The following is an 18983-nucleotide window of genomic DNA, read 5'->3' on the forward strand; positions in this document are numbered from 1 at the left end:
CGCACCGCCCACCGGCCCCAGGCCCGCCATCGGCCCCGCCGCCCGCGGGAGGTGAGAGAGCCCGGGGAGAGGGTGGAGGCGGGCGGAAAGGCTCTCGGTTCTGCCCGAGGGAACGGGTTTGGCTGCTGCCGGCGGGCCCGGAGGGGCGGCAGGCCTGTCAGATACCTGGCGCCCGAACGGAACGGGCCTGCCGCCCCTCCGGCTCCCCTCGCCCAGGCTGTGCCCGGCGGCCTCCGGGCGGAGGTTCCCGCCCCAGGCTGACGAGGGCTGGCAGCTTTGGCTCCGCCGTGGTGCCGGCTGCCCAAGGGGCATCCCTCCTTTCTCCTCCGTGGCTGGGGTGGGGGGGTTCATCCTCGCTTTGGTGCCCGGGGCAAGAGGGTTGTGCAGGGTACGGTGTCTCCCCGAGAAGGCAAACCCGAGGGGAGGCAGTGGGTGCAGCCGGACTGGATTGACTCCTGACCAAATAGAGGCTCCTGAGGCACTAAATTGTCATCTTTCCCCCACCCCTCATGCCCTGTAAAGACCAAACCCCTGCTGAGGTGGTGAGCATCGGCGCTCAGAGAGGAGAGGGGGGTGCAGAGGTGAGGCCTGGGGCACAGTGGCACCCGGTGCAGCCAGAATCCGGGGCCCGAGAGGCCACCAGTGTCCCCCAGAGAAGGGAAGCGAAGGGAAAGTGGTGAGGGCACTGACCAAGCTCAGGGAGCACTTATCCTGCCAGGACACAGAGCTGCACAGCACTAAACGCTGCACAGCTGCCTGTAAAGTCGCTTTTGGCCATAGGTGCGCAGCAAGAGAGGGAGCGTGGAAGGAGGGAAGCAGTGTCAGGTGCCCAGAGAAAGGGGACCTGGAGCTTCTACCATGCTCCTCAGGAGGGCTGTGGTAGAGCCGGCCCTCACTCCCACTTCAGGAGATTGACCACCCTCCTTCTGCTCATTCCCTTCTCCACAAAGGGCATAATGAAAAAAAAAAAAGCCTTCTATCGAGCAAAATACAAAGAAATGCAACCATCCAAAACCCAAGCCAAAGTGCATCTGGCTGGGGATGAATACTGGACCACTTTAGCTGGGGGTGAGGATTTTTCAGAAAGCCAGGCTCCAGTCAAAAATGGACTCTGTCATTTGGAGTCTGGATATGAAAACAGCTTGCAAAACGTTTTTTCAACCTTCTAACAAAAGAGTTTGTCCTTCTTTCGCTCTGGTATCTAGGCTACATTGTTCAGGCTCATGCATATTGCTGGTTTTATTCACATGAGTAATTCCATTTGAATTTGGAGCGACAATGTGTATGTGTAAAGTAACTCATATGCTTTCTGTCTCCTTTATATATTGAAATTATGTGGGTTTGTATTTTTTCCATTTGCTTGTGCAGCCCAGTAACTGTTGGCATCCAGGTTACTGTGAACCACCACAGTTGTTATTATTATTGTTTGCCTGCCTGGCACCTTTGTTTTCCTTGCCAGACTAAAATCCATCTATTCCCCTCTGTGTAATCTATTCCAGCTATGCAATTGTTTCATCTGTTTTTACACAACCATTTATTCACCTGACTGCCTAAATTCATCTTTCCTATAAAAGATCCTTTTTGTTCTTAGGATTTCCTCCAGTCATTACTGACAGTCTTTCCAGTTGTGTCATCTGATTCTTTCTCACACAACTCTCTCATGACTTCTCCCATACTCTGTAATCTAAATTCATACTGATTCTAACATGATATCTGGATGTTTTAATATTTGCCAGCTGGAACATTTTATTCTTTCCATTGCCAAATGCCCTCTCTTTCCTCCCTCATGTTTCTTCAAGCTACAGCTTCTGCTGTTCTCATATACTTCCTTGTATGTCTGCTCTATGCCATTATTTCATGTTTCTAAGGGCAAATATCTTGGAGACAAGAAAAATACATTGTCTGTCATCCATGAGGTGTGGCATTAAGTTGTAAGTATGGATGAGTGTTTTATCACATATTTCTTTCCCTCAGTCAAGGAATATAAAGAAAAAATAACTGAAATTCAGTGCATATTTTTTTAAATGGAAGATACTAGTTTTTCACTGATAGAACCTCAGCTGTCAGTTATATACTATAATGCTTTAATTCATGCCTGAGGAGGGTAGGCAGACTGGGCAGCCACAGACTCTTTTGTCAACCAAAGTCTTTCCCCTAACCTATAAAATTTGGTGAATTAGTGCTAGGAGAGTGTCCCTTAAGAAATATAGTATTTTGAAGTTGCTTCAGCAGCAGGTTATAACCTGTCAAGAAGATGCATTCAGCACATCTAAGTACAGATTTACTACCTTGACTCTCCAGGGCATCTACCTACTGTATCTTGAAAGAGTCCAACTGGTAGGTTTCTGTGAAATCCCAGAATTATATTTTTGTTTTTCTGTTTTTTGGTGTTTGGTTTTGGTTTTTTTTGGGGGGGGGGAGGTTTTTTCCCCCTTTTTTTTTTTTCCTTTTTTTTTTTTTTTTTTTCAAGTGATGACAGTACAAATTACTTTCAAGGAAAGGGTAAAAAGGCCAAATACATCTTAGACTGCCCTGTAAATATGGGGGGGGAAATTTTCATTTCTTAAACTGTGAGGACCAGGAATTGTATTTTCTCCCTCTGTCATATGTATAAGTTGAAAAATTACCTGTTTGTCTCAGCTAGCATCCAAAGGTCCATCTTGCTGCAGTGATGCTTTAGTCAGGGCATCTATCCTAGTTACATCACGAAACCACAGCAGATATTGGACTCTTGACACATACAGATGGAGTCACCAGCAAGACCCTAAATAAGATTTGAAAAGCAGGTTAGATTTCTGAAATAAATACTCTATTAAGGACCAAAAATAAATAAACCACATTGATTATCAGCATCAACTTTAGATCAAGCATGGCCGAGGCACTGGATTTGTATGTCCATAGTGTGCCATACTTGTGCTGCCTACACATAGGTATTTTGGAAGGTTCTTTCCCAGAAGCTTCATTCAAAATTGGGTAGCAGTCAAATGATTAACTGCAGTGCTTGAAAATCATAATTAACATTACCTGGGGAGATCCACTACTCCAAAGTATATATTCTAATTTTTATTTATAAAAAAAGCCCTGTTCTTTGTAAAAAAAAAAATATTAAAAACCCCAAACCCAACAGCAAAAAAATAAAAAAGCAACCCAAAACCCTGAATGAAACTCAACAACTGAAATTTAAATTTGCTAACAAAAATAAGCCATGAAAGCCAAGTAGTATAGATGTATTTATTTTTTTGTATGTACTGTTACACTATTTCAGTACAGTCTCAAAGATAATTCCTGATTTACATACTAGAAATGTATATAAAGATGTAAAAATCCATAAATATTTTAAGTACTGAATTTCTTTTTACCAGATACCAAAGAGCCCCTATACCATATTTGGGAAACAGATTAAATATTTACTGTGTTACATCAAACTAAGTTGTATTTGTTTACTTAAAAGTGAGAAATATATCTAGCACATAGAAAATACAACTGGATATATTTGTACATCTTTATGTAATAAATTCCTATAATTATTACTACTAAAGAATTCCCTTTGTAATAGAGGTGAACTAGTGCTACACAGTCATGAACATAAAGGATATAATTTTATGTGTGAAAGCTCCTTGTAAAAAACCAAACCAAAACAAAAGAGAATACACTAATAATATCAATTTGAAAAATTTATTTTGGCAGTTATATGCAAACATAAAAATTTATTCTGAAAAATTGAAATTTAACCTTTAATATTAATGTGATCTGAATTAAAGGACCATGAAACCTTACCTGCAGAGCTCTAGAAACAGGCAGACAGCTGTTGGTGAGGGGAGATGCATGGTGCTCTGATCTGTTCTGCAGTGAAGGTGGCAGTGCCCTCTGTGGTCTGCTCACTCAGAAGCTGTAGCTACATACACAGGATTACAGTATTTAGAAAATCTAATTCTTTGTGACTGTTTCAGGAGATTTACCTCCTTTGAAATACCTGTTGGCCACAGAAAGCGTTCTGAAGCACTGAAATAGAGCAATGACAATGTTCAAGAGTACTACTCTAACCTTGCTAAAATGCAAATAAGAATTAGTGCCTTTCGGATTCTCTGTGAATTTTCAGCATGTCAGCTGTAAGCTTCATAAAGACAACAGAGGTGTTACTGTTTTACCTGAAAATACCTATCATTTTTCTGAATCCTGAGATGAGGATAGGGCTGTGCCTGCTGCTCTGATTTGTCAATTTACAAATCCTCTTTCTGCCCCTCAGCCTCCCTCTGTAAGAACAAGCACCATTTTCTCTCTTCTTCGTTTTGTCTTGATTACTTCAGCTCTAGGCTCAGCCATGTAGTAGCTGTGTGCTTTACAACACGGAGCAAAGCAAGGCCCTTACTTCAATTCAGAATTAATAATAGGAAATAATAAAACAGCAAACATGAGGACACTAAAAATCTGTCACTCATAGTACAGCATTATAATTAAATGTCTCCTCCTGAAAAAAGCCCTGCCCTCTAAACTATTCTAAACAAAATGGTTTTGTTTTTAAAGCCAATAATTTGTAACTGCCCTGCAAGTTTTTGGTCAAAATTTTTCACCATATTTCTACAGGAAGTATAAATATACACACATTACAACAAAACCATCAGAAGACCAAAGGTTTGTAAGGTAAGTGGAACCAGGAAGATCTATTATTTATGAGGAGCAGTAAAACATCAAGTTGCAGAATGAAAATGCTGTGTTTTGCACATAAATGTTCAAGAACTCAGAAGATTGGGTCATTAACAAACAATGAAAAAATTTCCTACTCTTTTTCCCCCAATATGAGTGGTTTCATATCTCATTGTATTTCCAAACACTCCATCCTCTTAAATCTGAAACTTTTTTGAGTATTGAAAACAGATGGAGACGAACTGGGGGAACTACTTAGAAAAAAACTTTAATGAAGAACTATTTAAGTAATAAATCTTATTAAATAAATAAATTGTCTGAGAAGCCAAAGCTAATAGAAATATAAATAATTATATAATGAACATATAAACTGCATTTCCTGAAGTAATTCTTGTCTTTCAACATTTCCTGAATTACTTGTATTATGAAACTGTAGTGTGGTGCCATTAATTGATAAGCAGTCTGTGCTATAGTTACCATGCTAACTGCAGCTCTTTAGGGTCCTCCTCTCACAGCTCCTCCAGCCCTTTAACAATTGGGATTGATTGCACAGGAGCTATTTTTGGGATGAAATAGAGGCAGAGTTTGGAGAACAGCAGCCATTTTTTTTTCTGTGCTACAGCTGCTTTGAAAAAAAAATTAAAAAGTTGGTTAAAAATGTTCTGAGTTTGTTTGTTTTGGGGTTTTTTTGTTGGGTTTTTTGTTGTTGTTGTTGTTGTTTTTGTTGTTTTTTTTTTTTTTGAAAGTCTGCCAAAGTTAGGGCTTCCTATTGGATAGGTCATCTTGCTTGTATGAAGTCGAAGCTGAGCTCAGTGTTGCATGACACAGCACATACTGCTAGGTGAGATTGTTCCCAGAGGAGCAGCAGTTTTTCTGTGGAAATGGGACTGTTAAGCTAGACAGTAGATGAACTTTGGCACGTCTGGTTCTGGAGAAAGGCAATCCAGGAGTCAAGTTTATGATGCAGAATACCAGTGATGAAAGGCAGGATTCAAGATTAACTTTGAAGATTTTTTTTTTCCCAACTCTGACACGATTCCCTTTGTTAAATGATCTGTTTAAGTGCTTGCAGGGCTGCCTCCAAGAACCTGTTATGCTGAGGGAGGAAAGGGCTGTGGTTCACAAGGGTCAGTCAATGCTCAGGTGTGACTGGGAGGAGACGCCCATGCAGTTAATCCCAGATAGTCTTTTTGTTATCCCATCCTGCTGCCAGCCTTACACAGAGTTCAGCTGGGATAGATAAACAAGCAGACAGGATTTTGTTGCTAATCTACTGTATGAAATCAGGGCTGTCTTCTCTGAATGTTTGTATAGTGCGAGGCAAAGTTTGTAGGAAGAATAACAAACAGAAGTATATCAGAAGAGGAATAACCTGTTTTATAGCTGAGGGATAAAAAAAACCCAAACTCAAGTGGATGAGCCTATTTTACTTTTAACAAGTATTTATTAGCAGAGATAGATCACCTTTTTCACATTAAATTATATCATAGTGATAATACCTTGGCATTCCCACAAGGCACTGACTGCATCAGCAGATTTTAAGTGTTTGACTAAGGAGGTGTCTTTGTCCCCATGTAGCTGTGGAAGTAAATAGATGAATTTGCTATGGTCACACAGAAGCTTTTGTAGTTAGGGAGAGAGTCCGTGTTTCATGCCTTTGACTGCTTTGCCCTTTTCAGCAGCATGCCATGAAGTATAATGAACTCACACCTACAACACCTCACTACTGCATAGCTGCTAATTCATCTGGAAGAGAGGAATGCACACCTTTGTACTTGCTGTCAATTTCGTATTCTTCCAGACAAAACATAATATACTTCAGTTTTCTACAGTAATGGCTTACTATAATGGCTTGTATAAAAAGTGAACATAATTTGAATGGCTATTTGAACTCCTGAACACAGGAGAAAATGTTTGAAGAAGAGGGCATGCACTTGTGCTGCTTTGTACCTAAACCCCTCCAAACAAGGGATGTTGGCACAGAGACAGAATACTGAAAACTCTGGGAAACAAAAATGTTGCTTCCATTGCAGCAGTGAAACAGAAAATAGGATTCTGAGAGAAAAATAAAAATGCTTATTATAGAAGTACATAGAAAAAATATCAAATGAAGGGTTATGTAGCTGGCAATTATTGTTCAGCATGTTTATAGACATATAAACCAGTTTTACTGAACTATTTTATAATATTTTCTTCTGCTCGTTCATCACTGACTCCAAGGGAGCATAGGTCTTTCCTTTTAATAACATGGAAACTTTCAGTAGTGATTTAGATACTTTGTTGTCTCTCTGTACACACCCCTTCTCCTGTAATCAGATAAGCACAGGGTGAAAAGTGATTATGTTGACCTTCTCTGGCATAGATATGGTTTTACACATGAACTTCAAGGCTCAGTTCATATGTCTTAAGTTATACTGAGGTGATGCATAGAGCAAAAATACCTGCATGTAGATCTGAAGAGGACTTTGTATAACCTAACCTGGTCACTGCTGTATTTCTAAGTAACTGTTTCAGCTTAAAGTTTAAATTATCATTTGCAAGGAAAAAAAAAAATTACACTTCAGATTTTACCTGAAAGTGGTTTCTGATGCTTTTATGAAGTGTTCTTGTGAATTAATCCAGGAAAATAAAACTTATTATAAGGCATCTCTTCAGCAAAGATAGCCTCTGAGTTCTTGAGCCATTGCCTCCAAGAAAGCTGGGGGAGGGCTTTTTACATGGGTGTGTAGAGAGGACAAGGGGAAATGGTTTCAAACTTGAAGAGGGGAGATTTCAGCTGGACATCAGGAAAAAATTCTTTCCTGTGAGGGTGGTGAGATGCTGGCACAGGTTGCCCAAGGAAGTTGTGGCTGCTCCCTCCCTGGAAGTGTCCAAGGCTGGAAGGGGCCTGGAGCAACCTGGACAAGTGGGAGGTGTCCTTGCCCCTGCAGGGGGATTGGAAACAAATCATCTTTAAGGTCCCTTCCAACCCAAACCATTCTATGCTTGATTCTATGATTCTGCATGGAAGCTGCTTTGAAAGTGCACTCAGCAGACATGGGATGGAGACCCTGATGCTGTTACTTTGTCACTGGCTTCCCATTTCTGAAGAGATGGAAGAGAAGTTGCCAGCCTTGTCCCCGGTTTTCTCAGGAAGGCTGTGGGCAGCAGCTGAATAAAGTTCTCTGTGGATGTAAATGGTTTTATTGCTGTACATCCAGGGCAAATTTGGTGTGTCTGCTGTTGGGTTTTTTTGGTTTGTTTTTTTTTAATTATTATTCTTGTTTGTCTGGTTTTGTTTTGTTATTTTTGTGGTGGTTTTTTTTTCTTTCTCTCTCTTTTTTTTTTTTTTTTTTTTTTTTTTTTTTTTTTTTTTTTTTTTTTTTGTTAATTAGAGATAATTGGGCCAAGCAGGCACATTTTATCTTGCAAATAGTCTCAAATCAAGAGAATGTTTTTTCTGTATGATAATTATATAGAGTTACACAATTTTATCCACCGGAATGCTAGATACATAAATAAACAAGGAAATTACATGTGGAAAGCACTTACTGTGGAAGAACAGGCAATACTTTTCAGTACTTGGGAGTTAACAGTGATTGACAGATTGTTATCTATCTTCCATCCCATGCCCTCAATATGGATGGAATCTTTCACTGAAATAGTCTTGAAATTGGTTGTCTTTTTCACCGAATTTTGTGATGTGGCACCTCAGAATCGCTACCAACACAAAGCCCAGAGCTTGGGCAATGCAGATTTTAAAATAATCTACTCCAAAACCGTGGCCGTGGTTACACGGATTTTTAGGGCCGTGTTGTTCCTGGTACTTCTGTATTCACGGAACACAGTGACATCTTGTGGCAAGTAAAAGGACTGTGCCCTTTTTTTCAAGATTCATCCGAATTTTACCTGATTTACCGATGAAAGCCTAAATCATTTCAGGACAACTGCTGATGTATAACTTTTACCTATAACATTCACTCTTTCCGATTTTATTAAAGTTTTTTTTTCATAAGTTTTTTCTTTTTTTTTTTTTTTTTTCCTCTTTTTAATGAAAGAAGACCAAACTTTCACATGTTTGTTCTCACTGGCATTCTTTGGAAAACTTTCAGCTCCAGGAATGTTCCTGTCCCAGTCTCGTAATACAAGAGTCTGAGAGTCAGGAATGCAAATGCTTTCAAATGAGTCAGTGTATTATCACAGATGTCCAGAGCTGTCAGGTTGTTTTTGATGGGAATAAAAAGAAACAATCATTTTTTATTCTAAGGCAGACACTTTTCTTCATTTTTTCCCCTTCATTTTTAAACTGAAACTTTTTTCTCTCTTTTTTTTTTTCTCTTTTTTTCTTCTCTTTTTTTTTCTTCTCTTTTTTTTTTTTTTTTCTTTTTTTTTTTTTTTTCTTTTTTTTTTTTTTTTCTCTTTTTACAGACCAAGCAAGGTTTCAGCTCTGTCCCTGATGTTTTGGGACCCTCTGCTGACATGGCTGTCCTTTGCAGCTGATATTTGGATATAGTCCTGGTTGTCAGCATGAAAGGAAATACTGCACACTGTGACTGGAACTCTGCACCCCAAAAGAAACCCTCTCCTTGTGATCGATACAAACATGCTTGTGTTATTTGCAGAGGATTTGTTTATCTCTATGGAGGGAGGAATACCACCAGCCTTAGGGATTTTTGGAGATACCACATGGGTAAGTTTGCCCCTTCACTTGTGTGCCAGGACTAGGGATCCTACATCCATCACCATGAAACTGGGGGTTCTCAGTAGTTAACAGATCATCCCCCTTTAAAGTGTCTCCATAAAAATGATGGCTAAACTGCATTTTGTTCACTGGGCAAATGGCATGTGTTTGGTTTTGTTGCAAGTGTTTAAATTTCAGCTCAGTTCTCTTTTTTAAATTTTTTCTTTTTTTAACCACAACTATTGAGCCATTCAAAATTTCCAGGCACCAGCAAGGGCTATCAAAGAGACAGCTTTAGGGACACTTGAACATGGGAACAGTTTATGCATGCAAAAGTGCAAAAGCAGAACACATGAATACAATACCTTGTAAGCTTGTATTAATAGTGCACTATCAGATATGACCATTCATATTTTTTGACTTAATGTACAGTGTTCCCTGTTTAAGTATTACTGGAATAAAATGTAGAATTGTTCTGGGGTTCACACTCATGGAACAGTTATGGTGTATGTAACAGTAAAGCATTAAAATAAAAGAAGTAACAAGATCAATTCCTATTACATTTAAGTTTGCTAAAAGAAAATTGTATCTATTTAATTTGGGGGAAAGTACCTCAGTCTTCTGAACTAAGAGAGGAACGATGGCTAAACTCTTAATTTTCTTGTGCAGCCAATTCAAAGCTGATCCTTCCAGCTTTTCTCTAATGTGTACGTTGAATGCACCACTGCCTTAACTTCAGCTTTGGTTTATAGCAAAGAAAGAATGGGAAATGCTGGATTGCTCAAGAGATGGTCCAGAAGAACTGGAAGAACATTCAATGGTGGCTTATAAGGTAGTAGACCAAGATTTACACTGTCCATATCCTAACATTTTATTTGCTATTATACAATTAAATAAAATGACATAGGTTATTACATACTAAATGCTGTACCCAGAAATATTTTTATGTCAGTGCAGTTCCAGATGTAGCAGTACCAGTGTTTTGGAATCACTCTGAATAAAGTGACAGTTCAGCTTTGCAGCAGTGTGCATCTCCCTGATTCCCTTTGTCAGTGCTGAGTACATAATAGTACAAAATAAAGACCTTGGCAGCACATTCTTTGACTTAGTTATACAGTTGTAACAGTTGCTCTGAATTAATTTGCATGATAAACTACAGTCAAAAAAACATTCAGTGAGGTACTTGCAAAGAAGAATTACAGCTTTGTTTGTGAGGGGAAAACAGAATTTAGGATATTGGGAGCTGCAGTGCAATGAAATCTTTCTACAAACATGCATAATATAATAGTACCTGAGCAATGCCTCTGAGAGCTCCAGCTTTGCATACCTTAAGCTGTCCCAGACTGATGAGGAAGTGAGTGGTTCTGGAATGCCATCCATGTTCAAATATCACAGGGTTCATTTGGTTTCCTACTGGGAGAGGATAAAGACATGTTTAAAAGTTGGCTTTTTGAGGTTGCTGCTTGAATTGTTAATAGATCATCATATGCATTATTGTTAATTATATTTTTGTGGTGGCAACTTTTTCATTTAAGAATTGGTTTTAAAATAATTTTAATGCTATATGTTTACTTTTAAGTGACAAGTATTTTTGTATTTTGCAGGGCACCCTGTATATTTTTGGTGGGATGGTGGATTCTGCTTTCACACAAGCAAAAACTCCTCTCTGGATATATGACATTGGTATGATATACAGTGACTAGTCTCTTCCATGGGATATTCCAAGTCCATAGGTACCAGTAAATAGTAAGGACCAAACTGTTTTCTGCTGCTTGTAATATAGCCTCCCCTAGGCTTTACAAGAAATCATGTGTGTAAAGCTGTCTGCATATTTCCGCCTTAAAACTAGGCTGTTAAGCTACCAGAAAGTGAGCTCCTATTTTATTTAGAAAGTATTTTATGGGAAAATTTTATGTATTATAAGGTCTTAGATTTTCCATTTCTCTCCCCCCCCAGGTTTACAGTTTGATCATAAAACTCAATAATTATTACATCTATGTATATTTTTTTCATTATGTTACATAAATTTTTTAAGCCAAGCTCTTTGTTTTATTATGGAAAAAAGTAGAACAATAAAGTATATCTCATTCTATATTTTTACTGAAGAAATACAAAAGCTGCCAGCACTAACGATGGAACAGCAAAAAACAAGTATAATTAAATTAGGAGGTGGCAAATTAACATCAACATTTCATAACACAGGTTTTTGTTTTTTTCCCTAAGAACAAATGTTTGGGATCTCCTAAATGTGTATTCTAATACACAACAGTGCAACATTTGAATTTAATAGTATTATCATAGACTACATATTATGCCTTTGGAAATACTTAGTAGAGTAATGGATGCTTATTTTGATGCAGATGGAGGAGTGAGAGACTGGTTGCTTTTTGAGATAGTAAATCTTGTGGCAAGACCAAGACTTCAGTTTCCTGAGCTCTTTTGCTCGTTCACAATGTAACCTTAAGTCAATGGGTTGTGGGCTGTTATTTCTTTAAATCCTTTTGTCATTTTCCATTTGTCTGAAGAGATTCTCTGTTAGCATATATTTCACTGCAGGAAGCATCTTATTACTTATCAGAGAAAACTGGCAGTGAGTTATTCAAGATTTGTTGCATGTCAGTTTTTTAGTGCTTATTATTTAAAATCTTTCCTGGCAAGTAAAGCTTTTACTAATACAAGCTTGCACAGCTCTCACATTCTACCTCTGATGCTGGGTAGCCAATATGTCCACTCCTACATGGTGATCACAGATCAATCATTTTGTTACTAGGGGACTACTTTCAAGGGATCTGTGAAAAAGCACAAGAACCATGAGGGTTACATAGCAAATAGAAGGAGCCACGCATCCACTGGTGAATCTGGGGATTCTGCAAGTTCAGAAAATGCTGAAAATCGCAGATCATTTCTGCACTGTGAAATTTTGCCTTCAGAAAGAGGACAGTCAGTACTGTATGTCCAGGATTCTGTATCAGATAAGGATAGAGGAAAAGTATTTAAACTAAATAATTTGGAAAATGACTGTTGGAGGAGTGTCCTCTTGTGGTCTGGGATATAAACTGCGCTTTGTTAACACAACCCCCTAGATTCTGCAAGATGGACAGAGTGCCCTAACGTACCAGCAGAGACTGAGGTAAGGAGCCAGGAAATGGTGAATGTGTGAATCAAATGCCTGTTGCTTTGTTGATTAAACAGATTGCTTTGAAATATGTTCCCCCAAACAGTTCCAATCTTATCTCTTCAGAGACATGTGGCTATATTTTATTTCTTTGCACTTTCAGTAACTAAGGCTTTTTCCTTCTTTACAACACTGCTTAAAAAATACTACTCTTAAATTTTAAGTTCTATAGAAGGAGTTAAGTCCTCTTCTTTACTTCTACTTCTGTTTTTTTTTCTGAAATCTTTATGTAGAAAACTAATTTTAAATGGAATATTCTGACCATACATGAAACCTGTGCTTTTAAAAGTAGGTTTGTGAACACAGATTGTCAGTCACACTAATAAATTTTGAAATGTGATGTGCTGCAACATTTGTATTTCTTTAATCTGAAGACATGGACTCACCAAGATATTGACACTTCTAAATGAAACTTCAGTGGAAGAATCTACGTCTTGGTCTTATGAAACTGGTTTTATATCATTACATACAATTAATGACTCATTTTTTGCTATTGAATCTTCATCCTCATAACGTTGCTATGTTATGAAACTGAACAAAATTCTCAAAGTGTGACAGAGTTACTACTGTGGTTACCTGTGACTGGTGGAGGAACCAAGAGAAATTTTGGGACTGTGGGGATATTTGTGGCAGGCCTGGAGGGAAAAGTGTTATATTGTTGATGAAATGTTGTTTATGCACAACAAATATGATAGGATTTTGTATCAACTCTTTACATAAAGGAGTAAATGGTTTCTTGTAATTACCCTAAACTGAACATATCCCCCTAAAAAAAAATGGCGGTTTGAGTAGAAACAGCCAAAGAAGAATGAAATCATGAAACATAACCAAACACTTTGTTGGTTTTTTTTTTCTTTAGCCCTGGGTTTCAGCAGCACCAAAAGCTGCTGGGGATGTGGCAGAAACCACCTGGTTTCCATGTGAAGGTCAGGTCATAGCCTAGGAACGGAAAGGGGACAAATCCACACCAAGCAGAATGGATGAGAGTTAGTCTTGGGACTAAAGTTTCCTCAGCAAAGAAAGGCTCTGCTCCATGGTGCAAAAGGCAAAAGGCTGCATCCTCTCATTGTAGTCCCAAGATCTGCCTGATTAACATGTGTTGACACTGTGCCAAGCAGTGGATGTGAAAACAGTGCTTCTGTGGGAGTGGCAGAGGGGGAGGCTGAAGGCACATGATATTGTGGTAGAATTAAAAAGGGAGGATTGCTTAGATTTGAGAGCGGTTTGTATTTATGGTTGGACTTGATGATATTGGAGGTATTTTCCAACCAAGGTGATTCTGTGATTCTGTTTGCATCCATACAAGTCTTCAGTGGGGGCTTATTCTGTATTTTCAAAATTCAACACCAGTCTAAGTGATGGTTTTCATTATATGGGTATATTCCCAAGACAGACATTGCTACTGATACTGTCCTATGATTAAACTGTTCCAGAGTTCAGCACCAACTAACAGGAAAGGTCACAGTGCAGTAGTGTACCATTCCAGCATGTACATCTATGGGGGATATTTTGGCATCAGAGGCATTTCACAGGAGTTCTGGAGTTTCCATTTTGGTAAGTTAAAAAGTATGATAAGGTTTTTATCCAGTGTAAAACCTATCACTTGCAGGGAAGCAAGATTCTCTCTGTTAAGAAAATTCTTACCAGTAGAAAAGTTGCAAGTTTTGGCTTCTGTTTGGCAAAATTAATTGTGATTTCCGCCAATTAAATGAACAGCTGAAACAAATTAGACTTTTATACTGGAAGAAGTTTTGCACTATTGGCTAGTTTAAGAGCTGAAAATCAAGGAGAATTTTTTTTCACTATTCACTAAGTTTTTCAGGGATTACTAAGAACTGTTCAGAGACAGCAGAGACCCCAGCTTCAGCCTATTAATACCATCCTCTGAAACTCAAATCTAGAACTGACCATGAGGAGTCAAACCTGACAGGATATGGTTTCATTAATGTATTAATCACTAATCTGGTGGTTGCAAACCACATGATTCCCAGACTTCCTAAATTGATAGTTTTGTTATATGGTGGCCATTCAGCCACTACTTTGAAATGATGGGTTTATCTCATCCTTCATTCCCTCTCAAGGAGAGTAAGAGCAGACATTAACGAAGGAATGGTTTTGCTGACTGATTTTTCCCTGCTGTAGCCAGGAAATTATCTTCCCGTGTCAGAGTTAATGAATTGACAAAGCTGTAGGAAAAACTGCTCTGTAAATAAAATTTCCATGGCATCTGTCACACAGCATCTGACATTTTCATTAAAAGTTTATTTCAAAACTGATTTTTTAAAAGCACTTTTTGAGTTTCAGAATTCAGGCTGTTATCCTGTATTACAATAAACTTAGAGTAGAAACCCTTATTCTCTGACAGAATAGTTACTACTCCGTTCTTTAAATAAATCTGTTCTCAAATACTCGGGTCAGTGTGGTGAGTCTATAAATTAATATTTTGCTTCCAGATACAAGCAAATGGTTGTGTGTTTCCACGCCTGCTCACGGTCCTGGCCCAGGGCCTCGGCATGGCCATTCAGCAGTGGTTTATCACACGGGCATGTACCTCTTTGGGGGACTGATGGGGCTGAATGAACAGAAGGACTTATGGAAGTGGGACTTTGTAAGCAGCAGCTGGTCCAGCATCAGAACAAGGTAAACCATACTATCTGATACAGTCAACACAGAATGAGAGAATTAACCTTACCTTTTGATACCGTATGCAGGCAGAGAGGGAGATTTTGCCCTTCACAGGAATTGTTCAGATGAAGACACAGTACTGCTGCTGTCCCTGGGGCTCCACTTGGCTTTGCTTGGAGGAGCTGTTGGCAACGTGTTGATGCAGCTGTCAACAGCATAATTCTGATGTCCCAGCCCAGCTGTTCAGCAGCCATTCTTTCGAATCAAAAGAAAAACAGAGGCTAAAATCAGTGTTCATTTCTTGTTGGTCTCCCGTTAACTGCTGGTTTCTCTTACATTTAGCCACGGACCTCCTCCAGTGGTGGGTCACGCTTCAGCAGTCTTCAAAGACTTCATGCTGATTTTCGGTGGAGGGATTTCTAATTCCAGTCCTAACGGTGACCTCTGGAAGTACCATTTCCATACGCAGGCATGGAAGAAGCTAAACAGTGCTACGAAGGCAAACTTTCCTCCTAAAATGTATCACTGCATCTTAGGCATTGGAGTTGACTTCCAGACTGCCCCAGGTGTCACTAAGACATTCCCCAGCCCCCAAGAGGGTGAGCAGGGAGCCCGTGCCCAGCAGGTGACCCTGCCCAGGCACACGCGCTTCTGCAGCTCCTTCCGCCAGCAGCCCGCCTGCCGCGGGGAGGGTAACGCCATCGAGATGAAAACCTTCAGCTTGCCTCTAGAGCCAGGGGGCTTTTGTGTGTTTCAGACTGCTCCAGAGGCAGAACTAGACCCAAACACAACCACCGCAGGCATTTTGGCAAAGGACAAGTCTCTCCGTCTCTTTGTCTCTTCAGAAAAAGAGACTTTTGCTGCTACTCCGACTGTGGGAGAGGAGGGAGCTGACTGTCAGCACGCGGCTGTGGTGGATGAAGTTGGCTGTGACAGCGACATGCTACTGCTCATTGGGGGTAAACCTTTGTCCAGCTTTTCTGAGATCTCGTTCTGGCAGATAAGAGTTTGATGGCTTGTGATCACTTTGACTGCAAAGCAAAAGAATAAATTTCCACCAGTGTGCTGGTAGGTGGTAAACCAACTGCTTGCAACTGTCTTCAGTTTCCTATCAGCACACTAGGAAAAAAAAAAAAAAGTAAATTAAACCTTCTCATAACTTGCTGTGGAAACATTTTTCACAATGTGAACAAAACCTGACATATATTTAAGTGACAACTTGCATGTAAGTTGCAAATTCTGAGGAGCTTGTTGGAATGCTGCTCTTGTTCTTACTTTTTCTTCTGGCCAGTTAATACCCTCTCATATTGTGGTGACTGATGCCTTGAAAATCTGACCTACAAGTAACCCCTGCTGGCTCCAATAGCTGCCATTGCAAGTGCAAAGCTTGCTCATTTTGCACTGGGATAAGAAATGAATATGCACCCATAAAGCTGCATTTAAATCAAGTTTGTGCACTTCACATGTCACATTTGAGGGATGTGATGACTCGTAATGGCAACACTTTCTAAAATGTTTAAGATTTTTGTTTTCTTCAGAGAGCGTTATTTGCACAAGATATTTGCAGGAGGAGCTGTCCTGTAACTAAGAAAAAACCCAACAGAAAAAATAGCAACTGGAATCTACAAGATATTCAAGGATTGCTTCTAAATCTGAGAAAGTGAAACCATAAGCCCTTCCCAAAAACGATGTGCAGCATTAGACCAGCAGAAGTACATTACACCTGGCCAGACAAAAGAGTTGCCTGGTGAGTGCCAGGTGTAATGGCTGAGCACAGAATCAAAAGCTTTTGACTTTTTATTGGGGAGGTAATGAGAAAACAAAGCAGAAGGCTTGACAGGAGCAGCACAAAACAGGAGCTGGTTGGTCAGGTACCTCAAATTTTAGCGACAAAGGGATTTCTGCTTTTCCAGCTCTCTCTCTGTTTTGTCAATATATGTTGTATTTGTTGCACATTTCTCCTCTACACTTCTAAATCCTGAGTTCATGTATGGTTTTGATTTGTCAAAAAGTGCTATTTGAAAATATTGCCCAGTGTTTCAAACATTTATTTTTACAGAAGTTGCAAAGATACTGGTGTTCTTGACAGAACTTGACAGCCTTTTGTAAGAAGAGATGCTGATGTTTGAGGTTAGTGAAGTGTGGTTTAATACTTCTGAATATTTGAGAAGTTTTCAAGAGTTTCATAGGAATAATAGATTTTAAGTGGGAGTACTTGCAGACACTTTTGTCATCTGCTCACAAGTAGCTCTTACATGAATTCAACAGGAAAGCAACAGATGAATTGACGGGAAGCTACTTAAGAGTTATTTGGACCTTCTGTGACTTTTGCTTGGAAACAGGGTTGCCTCTTGCATTTCATGTCAGTGTGTGCTCATTTTCTGAGCTTCCATGAACTTAAAATTTTAAAAATTAACAAAGAACTTACCTTTCTGAAGAAGGCATGTGTTCCCACAAGGCCCAGTCATCCCATAGTACTTTAGCCAGCCTTGAGGGCTGCCCAGGCTTTGAATTTCTCCTCTGAGAACAGAGAATTTCCCACTTAGAGGAGGTTAGTTCAGGAAAGACTTCACTACAGCAATTGGGCTGAGCATGTACAGAGCATGGCAATCTTAAATCAACAGCATGTTTTTCTTTCCTGGCTGACATGTCTGTTTTGGCATTATCTAGAGAGCACTGCTGTAACACACAGACTTTTTGTCTAGGAGTGAAAAGGGAAGGAAATTTAACTGGAAAGGGCAGCAATTTCCTTGTCACGTGAAGGCCTCCTGGCAGGTACAGGTATCCTGGGGTTGTGCAAGAACCCCAGGAAAATGCCATCCAGCCTCTGCCATTTCTTTCTTTCCTCCCCCCCCTAAACTCTCTTCCCTTTGGCAGACCCACAAAAGGTTTAACATTTACTTGGAGCCAACACAGGCAGGACATGAGCCAGCCCAAAGGCAATGGCTTGGCACAGGGAGGAAAAAGCAGCTTGCAGGACGTGCCCAGCTCCCCCGGTTCCTCCCCTCTCCTCTGCCCCTGTGCCAAGTCAGGTGGCTGCACCGGCACCTTCGGCACAGCGCCGGATGCTTCGTCTAAGAAATCCCAAACCTCTCAGACCAGCCCAATGCGGGTGCTCCCCCAGCCCCTGTATAGGACATGAGGTGACCAGGAGATCCAGGAGAGGCTGTGGCTGGAGAGAGGTGGGCTCAGGGCTTGCTCCCAGGAGGCTGAGCTGCAGAATTAAGTTCTGATGACAGTACTGTGGAAGAGATGGGAGCACCAATCCTGGAAGTGTGAATCTTTGCTACAGCACTCGCTGGAGACACTGAAGCTGGAACTGCTTCTCCCTTAAAACAAGGGTGAGCTCAAGCAGCCAGGGACAGGGTTTGAGATGTTAAACGACTGCATCCCACTGCATTCCACAGCTGCAGGAGTGCTCCTCTGCCTGGCACCTCTGTCCTTTCTGGGCACGACCTGTACTTCAGGTTCTGTCCCAAAAGCCTGCTGATCTAAGACCTAGGCAGACAGTCCTTGCTCACAGACTGTATTGCTTCCTGGGTGTTCTTCCCTTTCAAAACTCAACCTGTGCTATAAACCACTGTTAAAGGAGGTGCTTTAAGAACCCCAAGTGGTCTTCTCCTGTTTTCCTGGCACATTTTTATGCAACACAGTCACGTTTTCACTGAGGAAGAGAAGAGCCTTTGTGGATGTGCTTAGGATATTTCTCCATAGCTGTAGCAGTTAATGAGAATTCATCCTTGGCCCAAGGCAGTGACTAAAAGCTGCTGCCATCTGAAAGCTCTGTGGTGGCCTGCATGAAATAATGAATGGAATTACTCCAGCTAATGGCAACTATTTAGGAACAAAACACACCACGTTTGGCTGGGCAGGGACTGA

At 40.3% G+C, this 18983-nt stretch overlaps 1 protein-coding gene across 1 annotated transcript; it reads left to right on the top strand.

Moving 5' to 3' along the window:
• On the top strand, positions 1–16156 carry LOC115598575 (tip elongation aberrant protein 3-like). Its single transcript, XM_030454111.1, has 8 exons — positions 1–51; positions 9052–9313; positions 10057–10136; positions 10909–10987; positions 12388–12434; positions 13913–14033; positions 14933–15119; positions 15447–16156. The coding sequence occupies exons 2-8, from the start codon at positions 9151–9153 to the stop codon at positions 16114–16116; spliced, it is 1347 nt and encodes a 448-aa protein (XP_030309971.1). The 5' UTR covers positions 1–51; positions 9052–9150; the 3' UTR covers positions 16117–16156.
• The last annotated feature ends 2827 nt before the right edge of the window (positions 16157–18983 follow it).

This window comes from Calypte anna, chromosome 7 (genome assembly GCF_003957555.1).
Source record: "Calypte anna isolate BGI_N300 chromosome 7, bCalAnn1_v1.p, whole genome shotgun sequence".
NCBI lineage: Eukaryota > Metazoa > Chordata > Aves > Apodiformes > Trochilidae > Calypte > Calypte anna.